The 17911-nt window shown below is 38.2% G+C and overlaps 2 protein-coding genes and 1 long non-coding RNA gene across 9 annotated transcripts; 1 reads left to right on the top strand and 2 right to left on the bottom strand.

Annotated features, from left to right (window-relative positions):
* Positions 1-809: 809 nt before the first annotated feature.
* Positions 810-2706, top strand: LOC148726066 (uncharacterized). The gene is made up of 2 exons (XR_015990017.1): positions 810-883; positions 914-2706. It is a non-coding gene; the product is annotated as an uncharacterized LOC148726066 (long non-coding RNA).
* Positions 2707-8864: 6158 nt separating this feature from the next.
* On the bottom strand, positions 8865-16020 carry LOC148726065 (uncharacterized). 7 transcript variants are annotated; one of them, XM_088728627.1, is made up of 19 exons: positions 15729-16017; positions 15430-15462; positions 15090-15173; positions 14500-14586; positions 14340-14381; positions 14049-14114; positions 13837-13884; positions 13648-13751; positions 12312-12394; positions 12027-12106; positions 11500-11607; positions 11144-11225; positions 10978-11038; positions 10435-10479; positions 10253-10282; positions 9915-9968; positions 9407-9442; positions 9201-9257; positions 8865-9082 (listed from the first exon to the last, which is right to left on the bottom strand). In XM_088728627.1, exons 1-19 carry the CDS (start codon positions 15790-15792, stop codon positions 9068-9070), a joined length of 1179 nt encoding a protein of 392 aa, XP_088584753.1. In that variant the 5' UTR covers positions 15793-16017; the 3' UTR covers positions 8865-9067. The 7 variants fall into 7 exon arrangements, with proteins under 7 accessions (XP_088584753.1, XP_088584754.1, XP_088584757.1 ...); XM_088728628.1 differs by having other exon boundaries at positions 14506-14586; XM_088728631.1 differs by lacking the exon at positions 13837-13884 and having other exon boundaries at positions 15729-16020.
* On the bottom strand, positions 15876-17513 carry LOC148726064 (uncharacterized). Its single transcript, XM_088728635.1, has 2 exons — positions 16554-17513; positions 15876-16466 (listed from the first exon to the last, which is right to left on the bottom strand). Exons 1-2 carry the CDS (start codon positions 16775-16777, stop codon positions 16295-16297), a joined length of 396 nt encoding a protein of 131 aa, XP_088584761.1. The 5' UTR covers positions 16778-17513; the 3' UTR covers positions 15876-16294.
* Between the last annotated feature and the right edge of the window lie 398 nt (positions 17514-17911).

Here is a 17911-nt window from a genome sequence, read left to right as displayed (position 1 = left end):
AATGAGAATCCCAACAAAGGTAGTCCAAACAATTCACAATTTGATCTTGTGTAACAGCCATCAAAGGCTCGACTGTTTTAATAAAAATTTGAACGTTTTAAATGAGAAAATGTCTCACAGCACTGTATAAACATTATCGCAAATCGGTATCTTAATTTTCAGCATGACGCAAAGCTTCTGCATTGCTAATTTACTCTACTTTACGTCTATTTTTATCTGTTATCTCACTGCCACTGACAATGAAATTAGTCTCAGTTTCACGACGCATTCCAAGATCTCGTTTGATAACAACGGGAAGAGAGATAAATCTTGTAATTACACACTGGGTACACGTTTTTCGAGCTGTGCGGTCTGCGGTCTGCGTTTTTGAGGTCTGTGTCAACGAGACACCTGAGTTGCTTTGTACGATTGTACCAAAAATGATTTCATATAGTAGAAGTACTTTAACGTGAAAACAGATATTCCGAGATCTCGTCTGATAACATCAATGACAAAAGAAAGATAGATAAATCTGGTAATTACACACTGTATACACAAAGGAAAACTGATTGCGCACACGTCGACTGATTCAAAAGGCACACACATAACCTATGCAAGACTGGTACGGCTCGACAGTGGAGGGTCGTAACTGCGATATCTTCAATAAGAATTCAACTCCAATGTTTACATAGCAGTTTCGCTTACGCATTCCGTGATCTCGTTTGATAACAAAGGGAAGAGAGATAAATCTGGTAATTACACACTGTGTAGACCTTTTTCGAGGCGTGGGTATTCGAGGTGTGCGGTTTGCGGTCTGCGGTTTGCCGTCTGCGGTCTGCGTTCATGTCTGCGTGCTTTCATGTAATTTTCAGGTAATTTCAGATGGTTTCAGGTGGTTTCATTGGTGGTTTCAGATGGTTTCAGACGGTTTCAGGTGGTTTCAGGTGGTTTCAGGTGGTTTCAGGTGATTCCAACTTTTAGTAACTACCCGTGAGAGCACGAGTTTGGCATTCACAGCATATGAGTGATCCTTTAGTGAACATTTGGGTCATTTCCGAAAACGATGGGACTATTTTGTCAGCCCATTGCTTGGGATGCAAAGCTGGACTGGCTGAGTCATGCTCACATATCGCAAGTGTTTTATTTATGTTTGAGGCAACTACTAGAATTCATGGCAAGCTCGCTGGGTGTCACGAAAACTCAGACACCGAAAACTCAGGTCCCTCGAAGTGTTCTCCAAGCTTTCGAAGTGTTCCATAATTCGATAGTGCATAGCATAAAGCATGAACCAATTTTTTTTATAATATAACCGGTGGAACAATGCAACAAATCCGACGCGAAAGACGGACAGCAATATCAAGAGTGATTCTTCAGTGAAGCGAATCGTGACGGCGCTGATGCCGAGTCTTCTTTCGCGTTGTTTTTCTCTTTCTGCCTCATTTAAGAACTCTAGCCCAAGGGTCGCAAAATTGTCTTCGTTTTGGGACTGGTGGGCCGAGTCTCTGTTTGTATCCATTATTATCGCGAAATATTTAAGAATTTTAACAGAGCGACAAGGATCTGTGCAACGAAGTACAAAAAGGTAAACAAACGTCCCTTTCGGCTCGTCAAAATCACGCCACATTTTAATACTTTGATGTTGGAGCGAGCGCATTTGATCCCGTTAACTGTGAATGAAAAGTTCAAAATTAACGGGAAAAATGGAGGTAAATCTAAGCTAAATGAAGTCTTGTGTCACTCTAAAATGTTTTAATACTCAACCATCGGACGATTTTGCGAAACGTGCAACTTGCGGCCTTGCTTTTGCTGCTTCAGTTGGATCAAGACCCAAAAGGTCAAAATACACGCGGGATTACCAAGAGTGATCATGAGTCGAGTTTATCTCTTGAATTTTCGAGGAGTCTGAGTTTTCGGGGTCTGAGGTCTGAGTTTTCGGGGTGTGAGTTTTCGTGACACCCCAAGCTTACTTGCACTCAGGTAAAATGCTCATGGATTTTGCCGACATAGGTCAATGGAGTGCCGTATGTGAGGGCTAAAGACATCGATTTCTCATCGGCTAAGAAGCTCAAAGAAAAGCTCGACCAAAAAATCGAGGATCTACAACAGCCGCAAGCCTCGAACCATACAACAACTTCTAGTTCCTCCTGTTCTTCCCCTTGATTTGTGATGATCTTAGGTATAGCGCATTAGATCATACATATAATGAATTTCGCGCTATAGAGATAATAAAATTATTAAATTATTATACGAAAAAATCCTTAGTCTTTATGCTTTCCACTTTTGCTCGAACAGCCAACAATAATGCATAAAACCATCCCTTCTTTCTCACATGAACTCTTCGTTAGATACGGTTTGTTTACGCTCGAGGGACACCAAGATGGCGGATATTAACCGTTGCTAAGGTATTGGTCACGTGGGTGAAACCCAAGGATAACAGATGGAGATCATATCACATTCCCCTACGCCAATTTAAAAAACTTGGAGCATGGAGACGCACTAATATAGCGTCTTCAAACTGAGGGAATGATTTGTGCCAAAGTTCTTAGCTGAAAATCTTAAATGTTGAATCTCGTAGAGAGCTAAAATTGGATTTTGTATATATATTCTCTATAGTCGTCACCATTTCTTGACTTCATCGACTTTATTATTTTCAATTAATTTTTTTTTCGTTGCATGACTCTTAAAATCGTTCGTCGTGAGCAAATGAATTACAGCGAAACGTCGAAAGCGTAACATATTTTATTTTTCAGACTAGGAATCAAAAGAGTATTTCACAAGGGAGCGGCCAATATCTATGGCCGGGCGTGGGAGGAGGGGTCGGAGGGTTTTGGTTGTGTCACGATAAAATTTACTTAGTCCTCTCATAAGGCTCCGTAATATTCTTACCCTCCCTTCCCCTCCCCTCCTCATTTGGTTTTGGTTGTGTCACGATAAAATTTGCTTAGTCCCCTCATAAGGCTCTGTAATATTCTTACCCTCCGCTCCCCTCCCCTCCTCGTTTGGTTTTGGTTGTGTCAGGATAAAATTTACTTAGTCCCCTCATAAGGCTCTGTAATATTCTTACCCTCCCCTCCCCTCCTCATTTGGTTTTGGTTGCGTCACGGTAAAATTTGCTTAGTCCCCTCATAAGGCTCTGTAATATTCTTACCCTCCCCTCCCCTCCTCATTTGGTTTTGGTTGTGTCACGATAAAATTTACTTAGTCCCCTCATAAGGCTCTGTAATAGTCTTACCATCTCCTCCCCTCCTCATTTGCAGTCAATTTTCCATAGTCCCCCCCCCCATTATACTCTGCTGGCGACGAGTAAAAATATCCCCCCCACCTACCCATCTCAAGCGATAAATCTTTATATGACCTGACATTTCGTTGTTCCTTTGTCTGTCAGTGCCAATGGCCAAGCTGTATGTCAAAAAAACTCATCTGGAATCATCGATCATGTTACATTAGCTACTAAAGAACTTTGCCAAGTTATGCATCAGTCTTTAGTTCCCCACTTGAACCGGGAAAATTGACAAACTATGGAAGAGCTTCATTGTTGCCGCGAAGAGGTGCGTCCTCCTTCTCTGGTCAAAACGTGAAGTGAATTACGTCACAGACTTGCATATAATTGACATTTTATTGTGTGTTTGATTTAAAATATTTCATTTTCGCCTATCCATTTATCCCTTTTTTTACAGTACCCCAGTTGGAAAGTTCGTCAGAAAGTGTAACGACACGCGCGGGATGTTTAGTTTAACAACGACATTGACTTTATTTTTGAAATTGCAGAAATAAAGACTTTTTTAGCCCGCAGTTAGCAAAGCTATTCATGTTCTCTGGTACGTGTTTATTTTTTCTTCACTATTATGATCTCTTCTCTTTCAGCGAGCAACTTCTCGTCACGCCCAAGCAAAACTAGGGAGAAAATGAAATATTTTTCTCTTTCATTGAAAATAGTGACTAATGAAATTGAAATGCGGGTAAATACAATACTATACAATACAATGTTCTTTATTTAACGAAGGTGACTTAGATACAATGAATATATGAAGTTCATATATTACGGTATTAGATAGGTATGATGCACGATCCTCGCAGTAGAAAGCGCTATTTATGCAATGGCGAAAATCAGACCTGAAAAAAAATCAGACCTGTACGGGATTCGAACCACTGACCTCCGCAATACTAGTGCAGCGCTCTACCAATTGAGCTAACAAGCCAATTGGTAGAGCGCTACCAATTGCGCTACCACAGTTCAAAATATATGAACTTCATATATTCATTGTATCTCATTTATCACTTTCACGGGTTTATTACGAATCAACTTAACGGCCTACTCCCAGTTGGCTTGTTAGCTCAATTGGTAGAGCGCTGCACTAGTATCACAGAGGTCAGTGGTTCGAATCCCGTACAGGCCTGATTTTTTTTCAGGTCTGATTTTCGCTATTGCTTAAATAGCGCTATCTACTGCGAGGATCGTGCATCATATGTATCTAATACCGCAGTACAAAATATATGAACTTCATATATTTCATTGTATCTCATTTACCACTTTCACGGGTTTATTACGAATCAACTTAACGGCCTGCTCCCAGTTGGCTTGTTAGCTCAATTGGTAGAGCGCTGCTTTAGTATCACAGAGGTCAGTGGTTCGAATCCCGTACAGGCCTGATTTTTTTCAGGTCTGATTTTTGCTATTGCTTAAATAGCGCTATCTACTGCGAGGATCGTGCATTATACGTATCTAATACCGCAGTTCAAAATATATGAACTTCATATATTTCATTGGGATCATTATCAATAGCTGGGAACAGACCCTTATATAAAACCACCATGACATTTTATTCAAAACCCCCTTATGTAAATCATCATCGTTACATAGCGACAATATAGAAGTACAAATATAAAACCCCTGGATGTCAAGTACGGTTCTGACCTTGACGATCGACGATCGATATCAACATCTGCGCGCAGACCCATAGATGTAACATTTTACCATCGCAATAAACAACTGGACACACGTTTAACATGGATGTGACATTTTAAGTTCAATTAATCAATATCAACATCTGGGCAAAGAATACGCAATGTATGTAAAGAGTTACGATCAACACAGACCCCTAACCGTAAGATACTAAGATAAGTAGCAACATCTGCCTACAGCCCATCATGTAAGACACATTGATTAAAACCCATGGATGTAAGAAACAACGAACAATATCAACATCTGGGCACAGCCCCCACGTGTAAGACACACTGATATAAACCCCTGAACGTAAGGGGCAACGATCATTATCAACATCTGGGCACAGTCCCCACGTGTAAGACACACTGATATAAACCCCTGAACGTAAGGACCAACGATCACTATCAACATCTAGACACAGCCCCTTCGTGTAAGACACATTGATATAAACCCCTGAACGTAAGGAGCAACGATCAATATCAACATCTGGGCACATCACTCCATATAAAACACACTGATATGAACCCCTGATTGTAAGACCCCTGATTGTAAGAACCCCTGATTGTAAGAACCCCTGATTATAAGAACCCCTGATTCTAAGACCCCTGATTGTAAGAACCCCTGACTGTAAGACCCCTGATTGTAAGAACCCCTGATTTTAAGAACCCCTGATTGTAGGAACCCCTGATAGTAAGAACCCCTGATTTTAAGAACCCCTGATTATAAGAACCCCTGATTGTAAGAACCCCCGATTGTAAGAACCCCTGACTGTAAGACCCCTGATTGTAAGAACCCCTGATTGTAAGAACCCCTGATTTTAAGAACCCCTGACTGTAAGACCCCTGATTGTAAGAACCCCTGATTGTAAGAACCCGATTTTAAGAACCCCTGACTGTAAGACCCCTGATTGTAAGAACCCCTGATTGTAAGAACCCCTGATTGTAAGAACCCCTGGCTGTAAGACCCCTGATTGTAAGAACCCCTGATTGTAAGACCCCCTGACTGTAAGACCCCTCATTGTAAGAACACCTGATTTTAAGAACCCCTGATTGTAAGAACCCCTGATTGTAAGACCCCTGATTGTAAGAACCCCTGATTGTAAGAACCCCTGATTGTAAGACCCCTGATTGTATGAACCCCTGATTTTAAGAACCCCTGACTGTAAGACCCCTGATTGTAAGAACCCCTGATTGTAAGAACCCCTGATTTTAAGAACCCCTGACTGTAAGACCCCTGATTGTAAGAACCCCTGATTGTAAGAACCCGATTTTAAGAACCCCTGACTGTAAGACCCCTGATTGTAAGAACCCCTGATTGTAAGAACCCCTGATTGTAAGAACCCCTGGCTGTAAGACCCCTGATTGTAAGAACCCCTGATTGTAAGACCCCCTGACTGTAAGACCCCTCATTGTAAGAACACCTGATTTTAAGAACCCCTGATTGTAAGAACCCCTGATTGTAAGACCCCTGATTGTAAGAACCCCTGATTGTAAGAACCCCTGATTGTAAGACCCCTGATTGTATGAACCCCTGATTTTAAGAACCCCTGACTGTAAGACCCCTGATTGTAAGAACCCCTGATTGTAAGAACCCCTGATTTTAAGAACCCCTGACTGTAAGACCCCTGATTGTAAGAACCCCTGATTGTAAGAACCCCTGATTTTAAGAACCCCTGACTGTAAGACCCCTGATTGTAAGAACCCCTGATTGTAAGAACCCCTGACCGTAAGACCCCTGATTGTAAGAACCCCTGATTGTAAGAACCCCTGATTGTAAGAACCCCTGACTGTAAGACCCCTGATTGTAAGAACCCCTGATTGTAAGACCCCCTGACTGTAAGACCCCTCATTGTAAGAACACCTGATTTTAAGAACCCCTGATTGTAAGAACCCCTGATTGTAAGACCCCTGATTGTAAGAACCCCTGATTGTAAGAACCCCTGATTGTAAGACCCCTGATTGTATGAACCCCTGATTTTAAGAACCCCTGACTGTAAGAACCCCTGATTGTAAGAACCCCTGATTGTAAGAACCCCTGATTGTAAGAACCCCTGATTGTAAGACCCCTGATTGTAAGACCCCTGATTGTAAGAACCCCTGATTGTAAGAACCCCTGATTGTAAGACCCCTGATTCTAAGAACCCCTGACTGTAAGACCCCTGATTCTAAGAACCCCTGATTGTAAGAACCCCTGATTGTAAGAACCCCTGATTGTAAGAACCCCTGATTGTAAGAACCCCTGTTTGTAAGAACCCCTGATAGTAGGAACCCCTGAATGTAAGAGCCCCTGATTGTAAGAACCCCTGAATATAAGAACCCCTGATTAAGAACCCCTGATTTTAAGACCCCTCATTGTAAGAACCCCTGACTGTAAGACCCCTGATTTTAAGAACCCCTGATTTTAAGACCCCTCATTTTAAGAACCCCTGATTTTAAGACCCCTGATTGTAAGAACCCCCGATTGTAAGAACCCCTGATTGTAAGAACCCCTGATTTTAAGAACCCCTGATTGTAAGAACTCCTGATTGTAAGAACCCCTGATTGTAAGAACCCCTGATTGTAAGAATCCTCGATTGTAAGAACCCCTGACTGTAAGACCCCTGATTGTAAGAACTCCTGACTTTACTGAGACTCCTGATTGTAAGAACCCCTGATTGTAAGAACCCCTGACTGTAAGACCCCTGATTGTAAGACCCCTGATTTTAAGAACCCCTGATTGTAAGAACCCCTGATTGTAAGAACCCCTGACTGTAAGAACCCCTGATTTTAAGACCCCTGACTGTAAAACTAGCTGGTAGCCCATAAAGCGAGAGGTTGTGAGCTGAATTCCTACAGTACACAGAATTTATTCTTTTTTTTCTCTTATCAACGGATACATCTCTGCATAAAAAAAATTTATGGAAAGACAACATTTGCCTTTCTTACGCTTGCATTTAAAAAATCACGTGGAGCAAATAAGTCATCCGAGAATTCGTAGAGAACTTCGACAGATTTCGAATTCAACTTTGCTTAACTTTGGAATGATGTTAATTCTTGTGTTACTGTCGATTTCATTACGGAAATACTACTTTTCAAGTTTGACAAGTGCTTCGCTTTATTGTAAATTGAAAATCAAAATTACTTAAATCAAAATTACTTATATAAACTTTTCATAACTGCCAACAGTATAATAACACCTTTATTTAGACACGATAATGTTTAAAGCTGAACAGCTTGTGGGGTCGTGTGCAAATGCAAATAAACTCTAAATTGAATAAATTCAAATGTATTTCAGTTGTTTGGCTGGATTAACAGGAAGGGGGGTATTGTAGTTGTGAGAATCAATATTAATGATCAGAAATGAATGAATGGATAATATCAACTATGAACTGAGGGAGTTTGAGCCTCTATTGTTTAGATGATCACTGAGCAAACCTTTTAAAATCAGTTTTGCTTTAAAGACCCTCAACAGTGTATGAACGAAGAAATTATTAAGGCCACCATTACATATCGACGAAAAGAACTTTTCTTTCATTTCATTTCATGCGCATAGTTGTTTGTAATCTTGTTGATACTGAAATCAAAATGATGTGAAACCTATCTATTGCCAGAAAAGAAATTAATGGATACAATAAACTGTTCATTTAGAGAGTGCAAGTCTTTATTTGTACCATCATTGAGCTAACCCATCCGTTTTGCTTTCAACGAATGATTTCTTACTTTGTGTCACATTGGCAATAATCATCACCTCCCCTTTAATTCAGTTAATCAAGTTGCGAGATTCACTTATAGTTTATTATTATACAATGAGAGAAGTTGAATACACTTATATTTGCCTGGTGCTGAACCTGGACCTCATTCACTTTTATTATTATTTGCATTGACAGCATCAAAAGACATGCAAATAGACAAACTATTGATAATATATCTCATACCTTTTTTGAAGAAAAAACAACATCAAGGAAGGGAAATGAAGTTTAATTTGAATAAAACCCATCCACAACTTGTATCACAACTTAAATAGTTGTATTGCTTATAAAAATATGAATTACAATATGGGTAATACATAATAACTTATTAAAAACAAATCACTAAAAATTAAATAGAAATGAAAATTTATGGATTAAGTTCAACAATTGAGATTTTACTACAAAAATACAAATTATTAATTCTTGAAAGTCTGCAAAAAAAAAAGAAAATACATTTTAATCAAATAAATTCTTCAAAAGATCTGCACTTTTTCCTTCAAGTTTTGAAATAGTAACTATACTTCATCTCAAACCACTTACGATACTTACAATTCTACTATCTTCATCACAGTCACTCTCATTATTATGGGGATATTTACAAGATTCCTACAAAATATATAAAACAATCAAGTTTTACTTGTTTGTGTTTGACCACCTATGTCTTCAAAGTTGTTTTCAAAATGAAAGGTTTACTATTCACTTAAAAAAAGACTTGCAATGGATAATTTTTGAAATACATCATAAAAAGTAATTACCCCTTCACTAAACCTTGCGAGCCTTCTCTTGCGGACCTAAACAAAAATGATTAATTGGAGTTTTACTCATATTAAAGTATTTCCCAAGACTTATTAAGACTTATTAAGGGAATAATTTCTCCAGTGTTCAAAGAGTTGCAAAGAAACCATCATAATCATCATTTAAACCCAAAAAATTTCACCTTGCTTTGCTGATAATTATTACCATGCAGTGCTGCACGTGCAGTTGAAATTCAAAGTACAATGAGGAAATTGGCATTTGACCAACACTTAGAAACTCATGGAAGAACAAATTCACTGCACGCCAGTGAGTTTGCTGGATTTTTCCTCATATTAGAGTTTTTTAGGAACATCAATTGACGAGCACGTCAATTGCAGACAAAGATATATCTAGGATTCTTAAAAGCCATAACTGGGAATATCCAGTAAATCAATCAAAGTCCAATTTTGCACTTTAGCCAGTTAAGCCATATTAGTTTTGGCAGTTTCAAGGAAGTACAGACATTACCTCCGCAGAATCCACCACAGTTTCATCCAAATTTTCACCTTCACCAAGATCAGCCTGCCATATAAGTAATATACAATGAGTTATTTTAATTTAGTAGACAATTAACATGGGGCATAAAAGTGATAATTTCCCAATTTCCTGTTTTGCTTTTAATAGCACTATATACAGCCACATCTCACTCTGTGCAAAAACAGATGCCTTCACTTATACACTAATATATACATACTACTGGTATACGCATTTCTGTTGATGTGGATTTTTGGAATACTACTTTTCAGATATTATCTGGTTTATTTATTGTTAATAAATACAATTGCCAGAACATTTGCATTATTTACCTCATTTTCTAAGTCCTGAGGTCTTTGGGCCTGTGATTGAATTTAGAATACATGGAAATGGACATGCCAAGATTTAGAAATTCATTTGGAAGTAATATATCTGTTAATGAACCATGTTGATATTCTGCTCATGTAAGGTTAAAAAATCTTTAAAAATATCCAACAAAGTAACTTAAACTTACTCTTTCCTCTGTTTGTGGTTTGCTTTTGGCCCTGTCTAAAGCCTCCTGAAAAAGTGGAATTCATAATAAAGTATATGTAATTCAAAGCACCACTTTATAAATACATTTCAAATAAAGCCAACGATTGTATTTGCAGTTTCTTCATTCTTGTTTTTATATTAATTTTTCTTTTCTACAAAAAGAAAAAAATTACATCATGATTTCTTTCTATCAGCTGTTTACATCAATAAAGCTACATTTGTTTCCTAGTTCACATAGTGCTATCTTTGTGGTGTCTGATTGGTTTATCCAGAAAGCCAACAATGGTATTTTCAGTTAATTTCCTCCTTATTGTTTGTATTTTTTAATTTTTCTCTTCTACCAAAAAGATATACACCATGAGTTCTTTCTATAAGTAGTTTACACTTCTTTTTCTAATGTACATGCATTGGCATTTTTGTGCTGTATGTGTGGTATACGCAGATTTAACTGTCTTTGCTACACAATTTTGAATCTACAGTGTATTTAATGGTTGCCAATTTATCTGTGATGTACCAAACTTACAGAAGCTTGCAATTCAATTTCCTGCTGTAATCTTATAGCTCTGTCCCTTTCCAAGAGGTCCCTGTAAATTCAAATTAATGTAGTTTGAGTTAGAAAACTTAAACCATTATGGTTATAATGAGATCAACCTGAACAATAGTTAGTTATAGTACACTGCAACATTAACCTGTGAGCCTTTAGAGCATTTGAAGCCTCCTTGCCTTGGTGTATTGCTTCTACCAACTCTCTTGTAAGGCTACTTTCATTTCCTTGAAGACATAGTCATCCATACCATTAATACACAACGAGATAATTATCAGTGTTAAATTGCATAATTTAACAGAACATCATACACTTGTATTTTTTTCATTTCTTGGTTTGTTTGTTTGTAAATGTTTTCTAAAACTCCCAAATCAGAAGAAAATCAGGAGATTTGAGATTTTTGTAACTTATGATTATCAGCTACAGGATTACCATGTATGGGATACCTTTGATAGGTTACAATTTGAGCAACAAACTGGAAGCTCAGATGCCTGCACTGACCTGCTATCAAACTTCCAACTATCATCCTGTTGGAAGTTAATGTGGGGTGCATCACCCTGACCTCCACATCTTCACTCGATTGTTGAGATTGTTGATGTTTCCCACAAGCTATGCAAATAAGACATTCAATTCATTACATTACTGAGGACATGACAATGTCTCTTTTGGATGGTTCTGTTCAAAACATATTACTTTTGCATGCATTTTTGTTGAACAACTAATTTGTGTTTGTTTCCTACATTTTATTTTCCAAGACAATGTTGTGATTGACAATGAACTATGGAAAAATCTGTTTGAGGTTACATGCCTTTTGAGAGCTGACTTTTGTTGTCCAATAAACTGCTGTTTCATGGTAAAAGTGGGAAAAAAATTTGAAAATGATTTCCTTGGGATACAGCTTGATAATCATGTGAGTCACCAGGAGAACCACCAGTGTCTCAACAACTAATAATTATAATAATAATAATAATAATAATAATAATAACAATAATAATAACAGAGGTTGGTAATCAAGCCTAAACACTTACCACTGTTATCAAAATTGCTGCCTTGAAGGGAGGCACACAGATAGCAGGTTCCCAACACATCTGATATATCCAACAAAGCTCTGAAATGAACCAGTAGTGTGTACTATATTCAATGAAGTGATGGATACAATACTACAATATGACTTGCACATCTCAGCTATTATTGAAATATGTTTAACTAGAATCACTTATCCCTAATGAAATGAAATGCAAAGCATGACCACTGTATAATTCTTTGCTCTGATTGTTATGAGGTTATATTGCAGAGATTTATAGGAGGTGTACCTTAAGGTATCCATGGCCTTTTGCGAAGCTTTGTAGCGGATGAGCACCAAAGGAATACAGTCCTGGTGGCACTGCTTTCTCATCTGAGTTCAATTTTTAGATAATAAGATTTTTTTGAATGTTATAATGATAATTGCTTTTAATTGTATAAATGCACAACATTAATTTTGTCTTTCCCTTCCAAACATTATCGTGCAGAACCTCTAATTTCATAAGACATGCATTTCCTTTCAGTGTATTTTGATGTATGTAACCTTCAACTAGTGATGACTCAACTGTATAATTTAGGGAATGGGAAGAATTGATTAGAAATGTCAAAACATTAAGTGACGTGTTTTATGTCACAATCCTAACACTACAATCGGACGCAAAGCGCTAAAAAAACTAAACATGAACACAAAGTTACATGTACATTTTATACAATTATGTAAAAACACTATGAACCCAAGATAGACCTCAGTCAGTTGTAATACTACACTTGATTCTAAATTGCAACATTAGAACTTAGAATTAATGAAATGTGAGTCCCATGAAGAAATAATAGTTTAATATTTATTTATTTAATAATTTAATATTTATATTGCCCAAATTAACATGTCGATATGATCAAATGCGCATCACAACAATGTTCGGGGGACTTTGGCCAGACTGCATCAGCAGTTTTACAAACAATCGAAGGAAACTTATTTGAAGATGCCCCCTCCCTCCAATTCCCAGTAAACAGGCCAGACCACATCACAGTAATCTCGTGAGTGGGTTCTTTAACGTCCCCTGCCTAACCAAATTATCTAATTAATAGATGCAGGAGACGGGACCTACGGTTTATTCGTCCTTATCCGAGAATACTAGAATGTCTATCCATTTCTTATTAAAGAAAGGTAGCGCATTCTCCTCAGTTATTTTAAGACCTTGAGTGTTGGTCCGGCCGGGGCTCGAACCATCGACCTCGACCTCCCGCACAACAGTCCAGCGCTCTAACCAATTGAGCTAACTGGGAGGCGGTTGAGCTAACCGGGAGGCGGTTAGCTCAAAAAACAAGGTCATGTATAGCTGTTGGCTCCTAAGAGGTTAATCCCCAGCATTTGATTAGGTTTCCCTGCAAGTTTTCTGGTTGTCATTAATGGTGCAGGCTGGAAATAGGCACTTTGAGAAAGAATGTATTTCATTCAAACACAAAACCTCCTGACATATAGCAAGGTCATGAACCTGACTGCAACACAATCTGAAGTTTCACATGCTTATGACTAGGCCAACTGTGACTTGTCCATCATAACCTGAAGAGACTTTGTATGCAACTCTTATCTAAAATCATCCCTACAAACCTTCACACACTTACTTCTCGTGCATTTATGCACAGGAATGGTAGCACTGGGGGCACATCATGTGCTACCATTAGTTTTCTTAGAAGCTGTAAATCATAGGCTGGTCCACATCTTGGGTCTAACAGTAGGAATGTAGAATCAATTGAGCACATAACTTCTTTGCAGGACCAGATTAAGATGATTCATTCCAAGTCTTTACTTACTCGCTTCTGCACCAACCAGTTGATCCACCTCCTCTTCCACTGTTCCCACTGAAAAACATTACATGTCTTTTTTTAACTTATTCTCCTTTCTTCTATTACATTATTTTACTATATTCATGTTCAAAACCTATCAAAATATAATTTGAACTAGGATTGACAAGCCAATATTTGACCTTTAAAATTTGTATATAATTATTGGATTACACTATTACCTTCTACTGCCTGTGCAGCCAAAATGTGGCCATCCATTGCCATAGGACAGCATGTGACTACTGACTCTAGGAAATTGAGAACAACTTTAGGATGAATGATTACAAAGACTATAAACAGCATGAATTGACTAGTTTCAGCTATAAGTTTTGTCTTTCAAGTTATTACAACTCTCATAGTCTTTTCAAGTGGGTATTTCATTCTTAATATCTCTTTGTGCAATATAATTATGCCCATCCCATTTGTAACTCAACTCCAGAAATAATTACATATTGAACTTCCTTCATCTTTACCATATAGGCTTTCAACAAACATCTCTGCTCTTTTGTGGTCACCTAATTGAAAGGAAAAGAAAAAGACAAAAAAAGGAAAACAAGTTCATTAAAGCTGCAAGAGCAATGCTACCCTACACTTTAGTTCTCCAGACAGAAAAAGTGTGGAAAGTATACCTACATGTACCTGCTACAATGGGTACTTGATGTACTATTGGTGATGAAGTAAAGATAGGTCTACCAAGTTCCTCATCACTTGTGTTTTCATCTGAAGTAAAAAAAATAGGCAGTTAAGACTGGATATGGCTACTACTATTACATCCCACATCTTTTTTAGTACCCAATAGATGCTAACAAATAGTCATATTCATAATAATAAATTAATGATTAAAATAATGATAATAATATTAAAGAGAAATGAAAAATTATAGTGGCTACCTCAAGAACCTCACCATTCCTCTATCCATCTATCCTTTCGAATTCTACAGTCACACTCACTCGCTCGTTCACCCACTCAACCAAGTCAACATTATGGCCTCATCTCCATAGGAGGCAGTGGCCATAAAAATTATTTGAAATCAAATAATATATGGATGGCTATTTTAGGGTTCACCTAAATTAAATGTTAACACAAGGTTTTTACGTGTTTGTATACTCTCATCTAAACACCAGTTGACATGTTCGCGTTACAGCCCCATTTATTGGTACCAAATCAAGTTTCATTTCTGACTATCCTAGAAGTGATTAATCATAACACATAATGCCATGTACCTTCTGGAGGGTATACCACAACCACCTCGTTGGGGGCTCTCGCTACCCCAATTCCAACATTTCCAGTTCCTGATGTTGATTGCCCTGTTGTATCAAGCATTAAAGAAAAGAACGATCGGGTTTAAATAAAGTGATTCTCTTGCAAAGTATTCTAGGTTACTTAACATCATCTTTTCACAGAAACTGCAATTACTAATGATAACATCACAGTCAGTTAAGCTAAGAACGAATTTCAATCGGTAAGGAATGTTCTCCAATTACCGATAATTGGCGGGTGCTCGATCGTCTAAGAAAAACCTTTAATGCATAAATATGATATGAACTTTTCGTTAATAATCACCTGCTGCACCATCTCGATCTTGATTCGTGTTATCTGAAAAAGAGAGAACGACGTTATTAAGTTATTAATTTAAAGGAAACTCAGCACATCATTAATCACTTAAGATCATCTTTTCATGGAAACTCCAATTACTTCCAGAACATCACAATCAATTAAGCTAGGAATGAATTTCAATCACGTCCTTGGCAAGGAGGCAAGGAAAGTTCTACAATTATCGGTATATGGCGGGTGCTCGATCGTCTTCGAAAAACCTTTAATGCTTAAATATGATATTGATCTTTTCATTTATTAATAATCACCTGCTTCGCCATCCTGATCTTGATTCGTGCTATCTGAAAAAGAGAGAACGACGACGTTATTCATTAAATTTAAAAGACACTGTCTGATGTGTAGTTGAGCCCAGTGCAGACATAGTTAAATATGGTGCAGATTAACATGAGTACTCCTTGAATGAGACAGATATTCGTAACCATAATTCTACTAGACATTGTTGTTCTTCAGTCCTGTGAACAAACGAACTTTTCCGAATACACTGTAAAAATGTATTTTCTACGTTGTAAGTAAAAGATCTCTTCGGCACTTGTACCGTGCACAAGTGAGTCAAGACTCGATTCAACTCGGGCCAGACCCCGCCACTTGCGCATCGTCGCTCGAGTGGAGCTCGCGTGTCATCCTCTCGCGGGTTGAAGCATGAAGTACCGCAACGTGCTCTATCTCCAAACATCAGCATACTTTTCAAAATTATGTCGGTAAAATTGGTTCGAATTTTCCAGTAATCCTCGTTAAAAGTTTATCGGGACTGCTGTTGCGGCTTGGACATGTCTTGTCGTTATGCAAATGTTTTTTTCCCCAGGGCCTTTTCTAACTATGAAGATGACTTGCCCTTTTCGTTAAGAGTTATCTTACCTCGATCTAATCGTATGAACACTCTAGAGCGGCTTTTGAACATTGCCTTCATGGTATCCCCGCACATATCATCCCATGTGCCAGCCAGGGTCAACAGGTTAGAACCACTGACAGTTCGATAAAAGAGCAATCTAAAAATAAAAACGGTTAACCGCTATAGAATACATATTTATAGGCCAGAAATCTGTTACCTCCTATTAACTATTTGTCAGCTTTACCTCGACGCCTCCCTACTATTTAGATGCTGCCTGAAACCATTCAATACGATCTCTTGCAGATTGGCTGTACTGGAGTTGTTCGGAAATTCCACCTGGGTGAGTCTTCCACTACTTTCCAACACCCGCTGGATGTTGGGACGCGGTACCTTCAGCTGATCGCAGTAGCGTAGCAATATGAAAGAACGTTTCATACTTCTTGATCGTCTTGTCCTGTCCGTCGACATTGCTACTTGAGTACTTTATCAACAAAAACGGTCGAAATAAATTAAAAATTAAAGAGGGTCGAAGCCCTTTAAATGTACTCACCGGTAAATGACATGACATTTGAAAACTTACATCTCATAATTGCTAATTAATGTTTTCTCACTTTGACAGCTATCTGGATCCATTGGGATCACATGTAGACGTTCCATTGTGAACAATCACCTTTAAATGGGCCGTTTAATAAAATAAAACTGCAATCAGTTTGATAATAATTATTGTGATCCACATTATTGAGTGCTTTTTTCCGTTCAAGGATGGGTCGAGAAACAAGCTCCTTTTAAGGATGCACATCATATAAAAGTTGCCACTTTCAAACGAGAACATACGATTGATAGTCTTGATATTTTAATGAATTATGATACACCGTCAGTTGTTTCCGATGAGAATTTTTATGAGTTCAATCCTGCACGTATCAACCTTTTTTTTCCACCATCGGATGGAATATACGGTCCTCCCTCTATTTTGGTGCATTCCTTGTTCAGCTGGCTCTTTAATTCGAGTCTCTGTTCAACTTTCAAATTATTCAGCTTCATGGGATCGTGAAAAAGGTGTGTGAAGGGCTGTTTTGTCGCAATTTTGCAACAATTGTTACACTTTGCTATATCTGTCGCACTTTGTAATAACACTTGTCGCAGTTTATAATTACACTTGTCACACTTTGTAATAAAAAAGCTGTTGCACTTTGTAGTAACAGACTTTATTACATCGCTTGCAGCGCCAGTGGGCAAGATGAAGTGAACCTTGTGTTCTGATTGGCTACCGGAGCAGGCAAGATGGGCCGATCTTGCCCGGTTGGGATTGCCTGCATTGATCTCGCGCATGAAATAAAAAAATAATTAGAACTATTTTCGTAATTCTTGGACAATTTCGGCCATGGAAACGCAAAAACTGCTAGGTGATAATCAAAATAATGCAAACAGAAACAAATTTCGTGTGCTACAAATGGCTTTCTTTCCAGCCTCTTGAATTGAAGTAAGCGGCCGACCATTTAACTTTTGAGGGGAGGGGGTGGGGGGGGGGTGATTTTTGGTCATGAAATGAATTTTTTCTAGCAATCTGCTGGGCAGGATATTTTTCCATTCTAAATGCTCCGC

The sequence above is a fragment of the Stylophora pistillata genome, chromosome 7, assembly GCF_964205215.1.
Source record: "Stylophora pistillata chromosome 7, jaStyPist1.2, whole genome shotgun sequence".
NCBI lineage: Eukaryota > Metazoa > Cnidaria > Anthozoa > Scleractinia > Pocilloporidae > Stylophora > Stylophora pistillata.
Note: the sequence above shows the minus strand (reverse complement) of the source record. Positions and strands in the feature narration are given on the sequence as shown.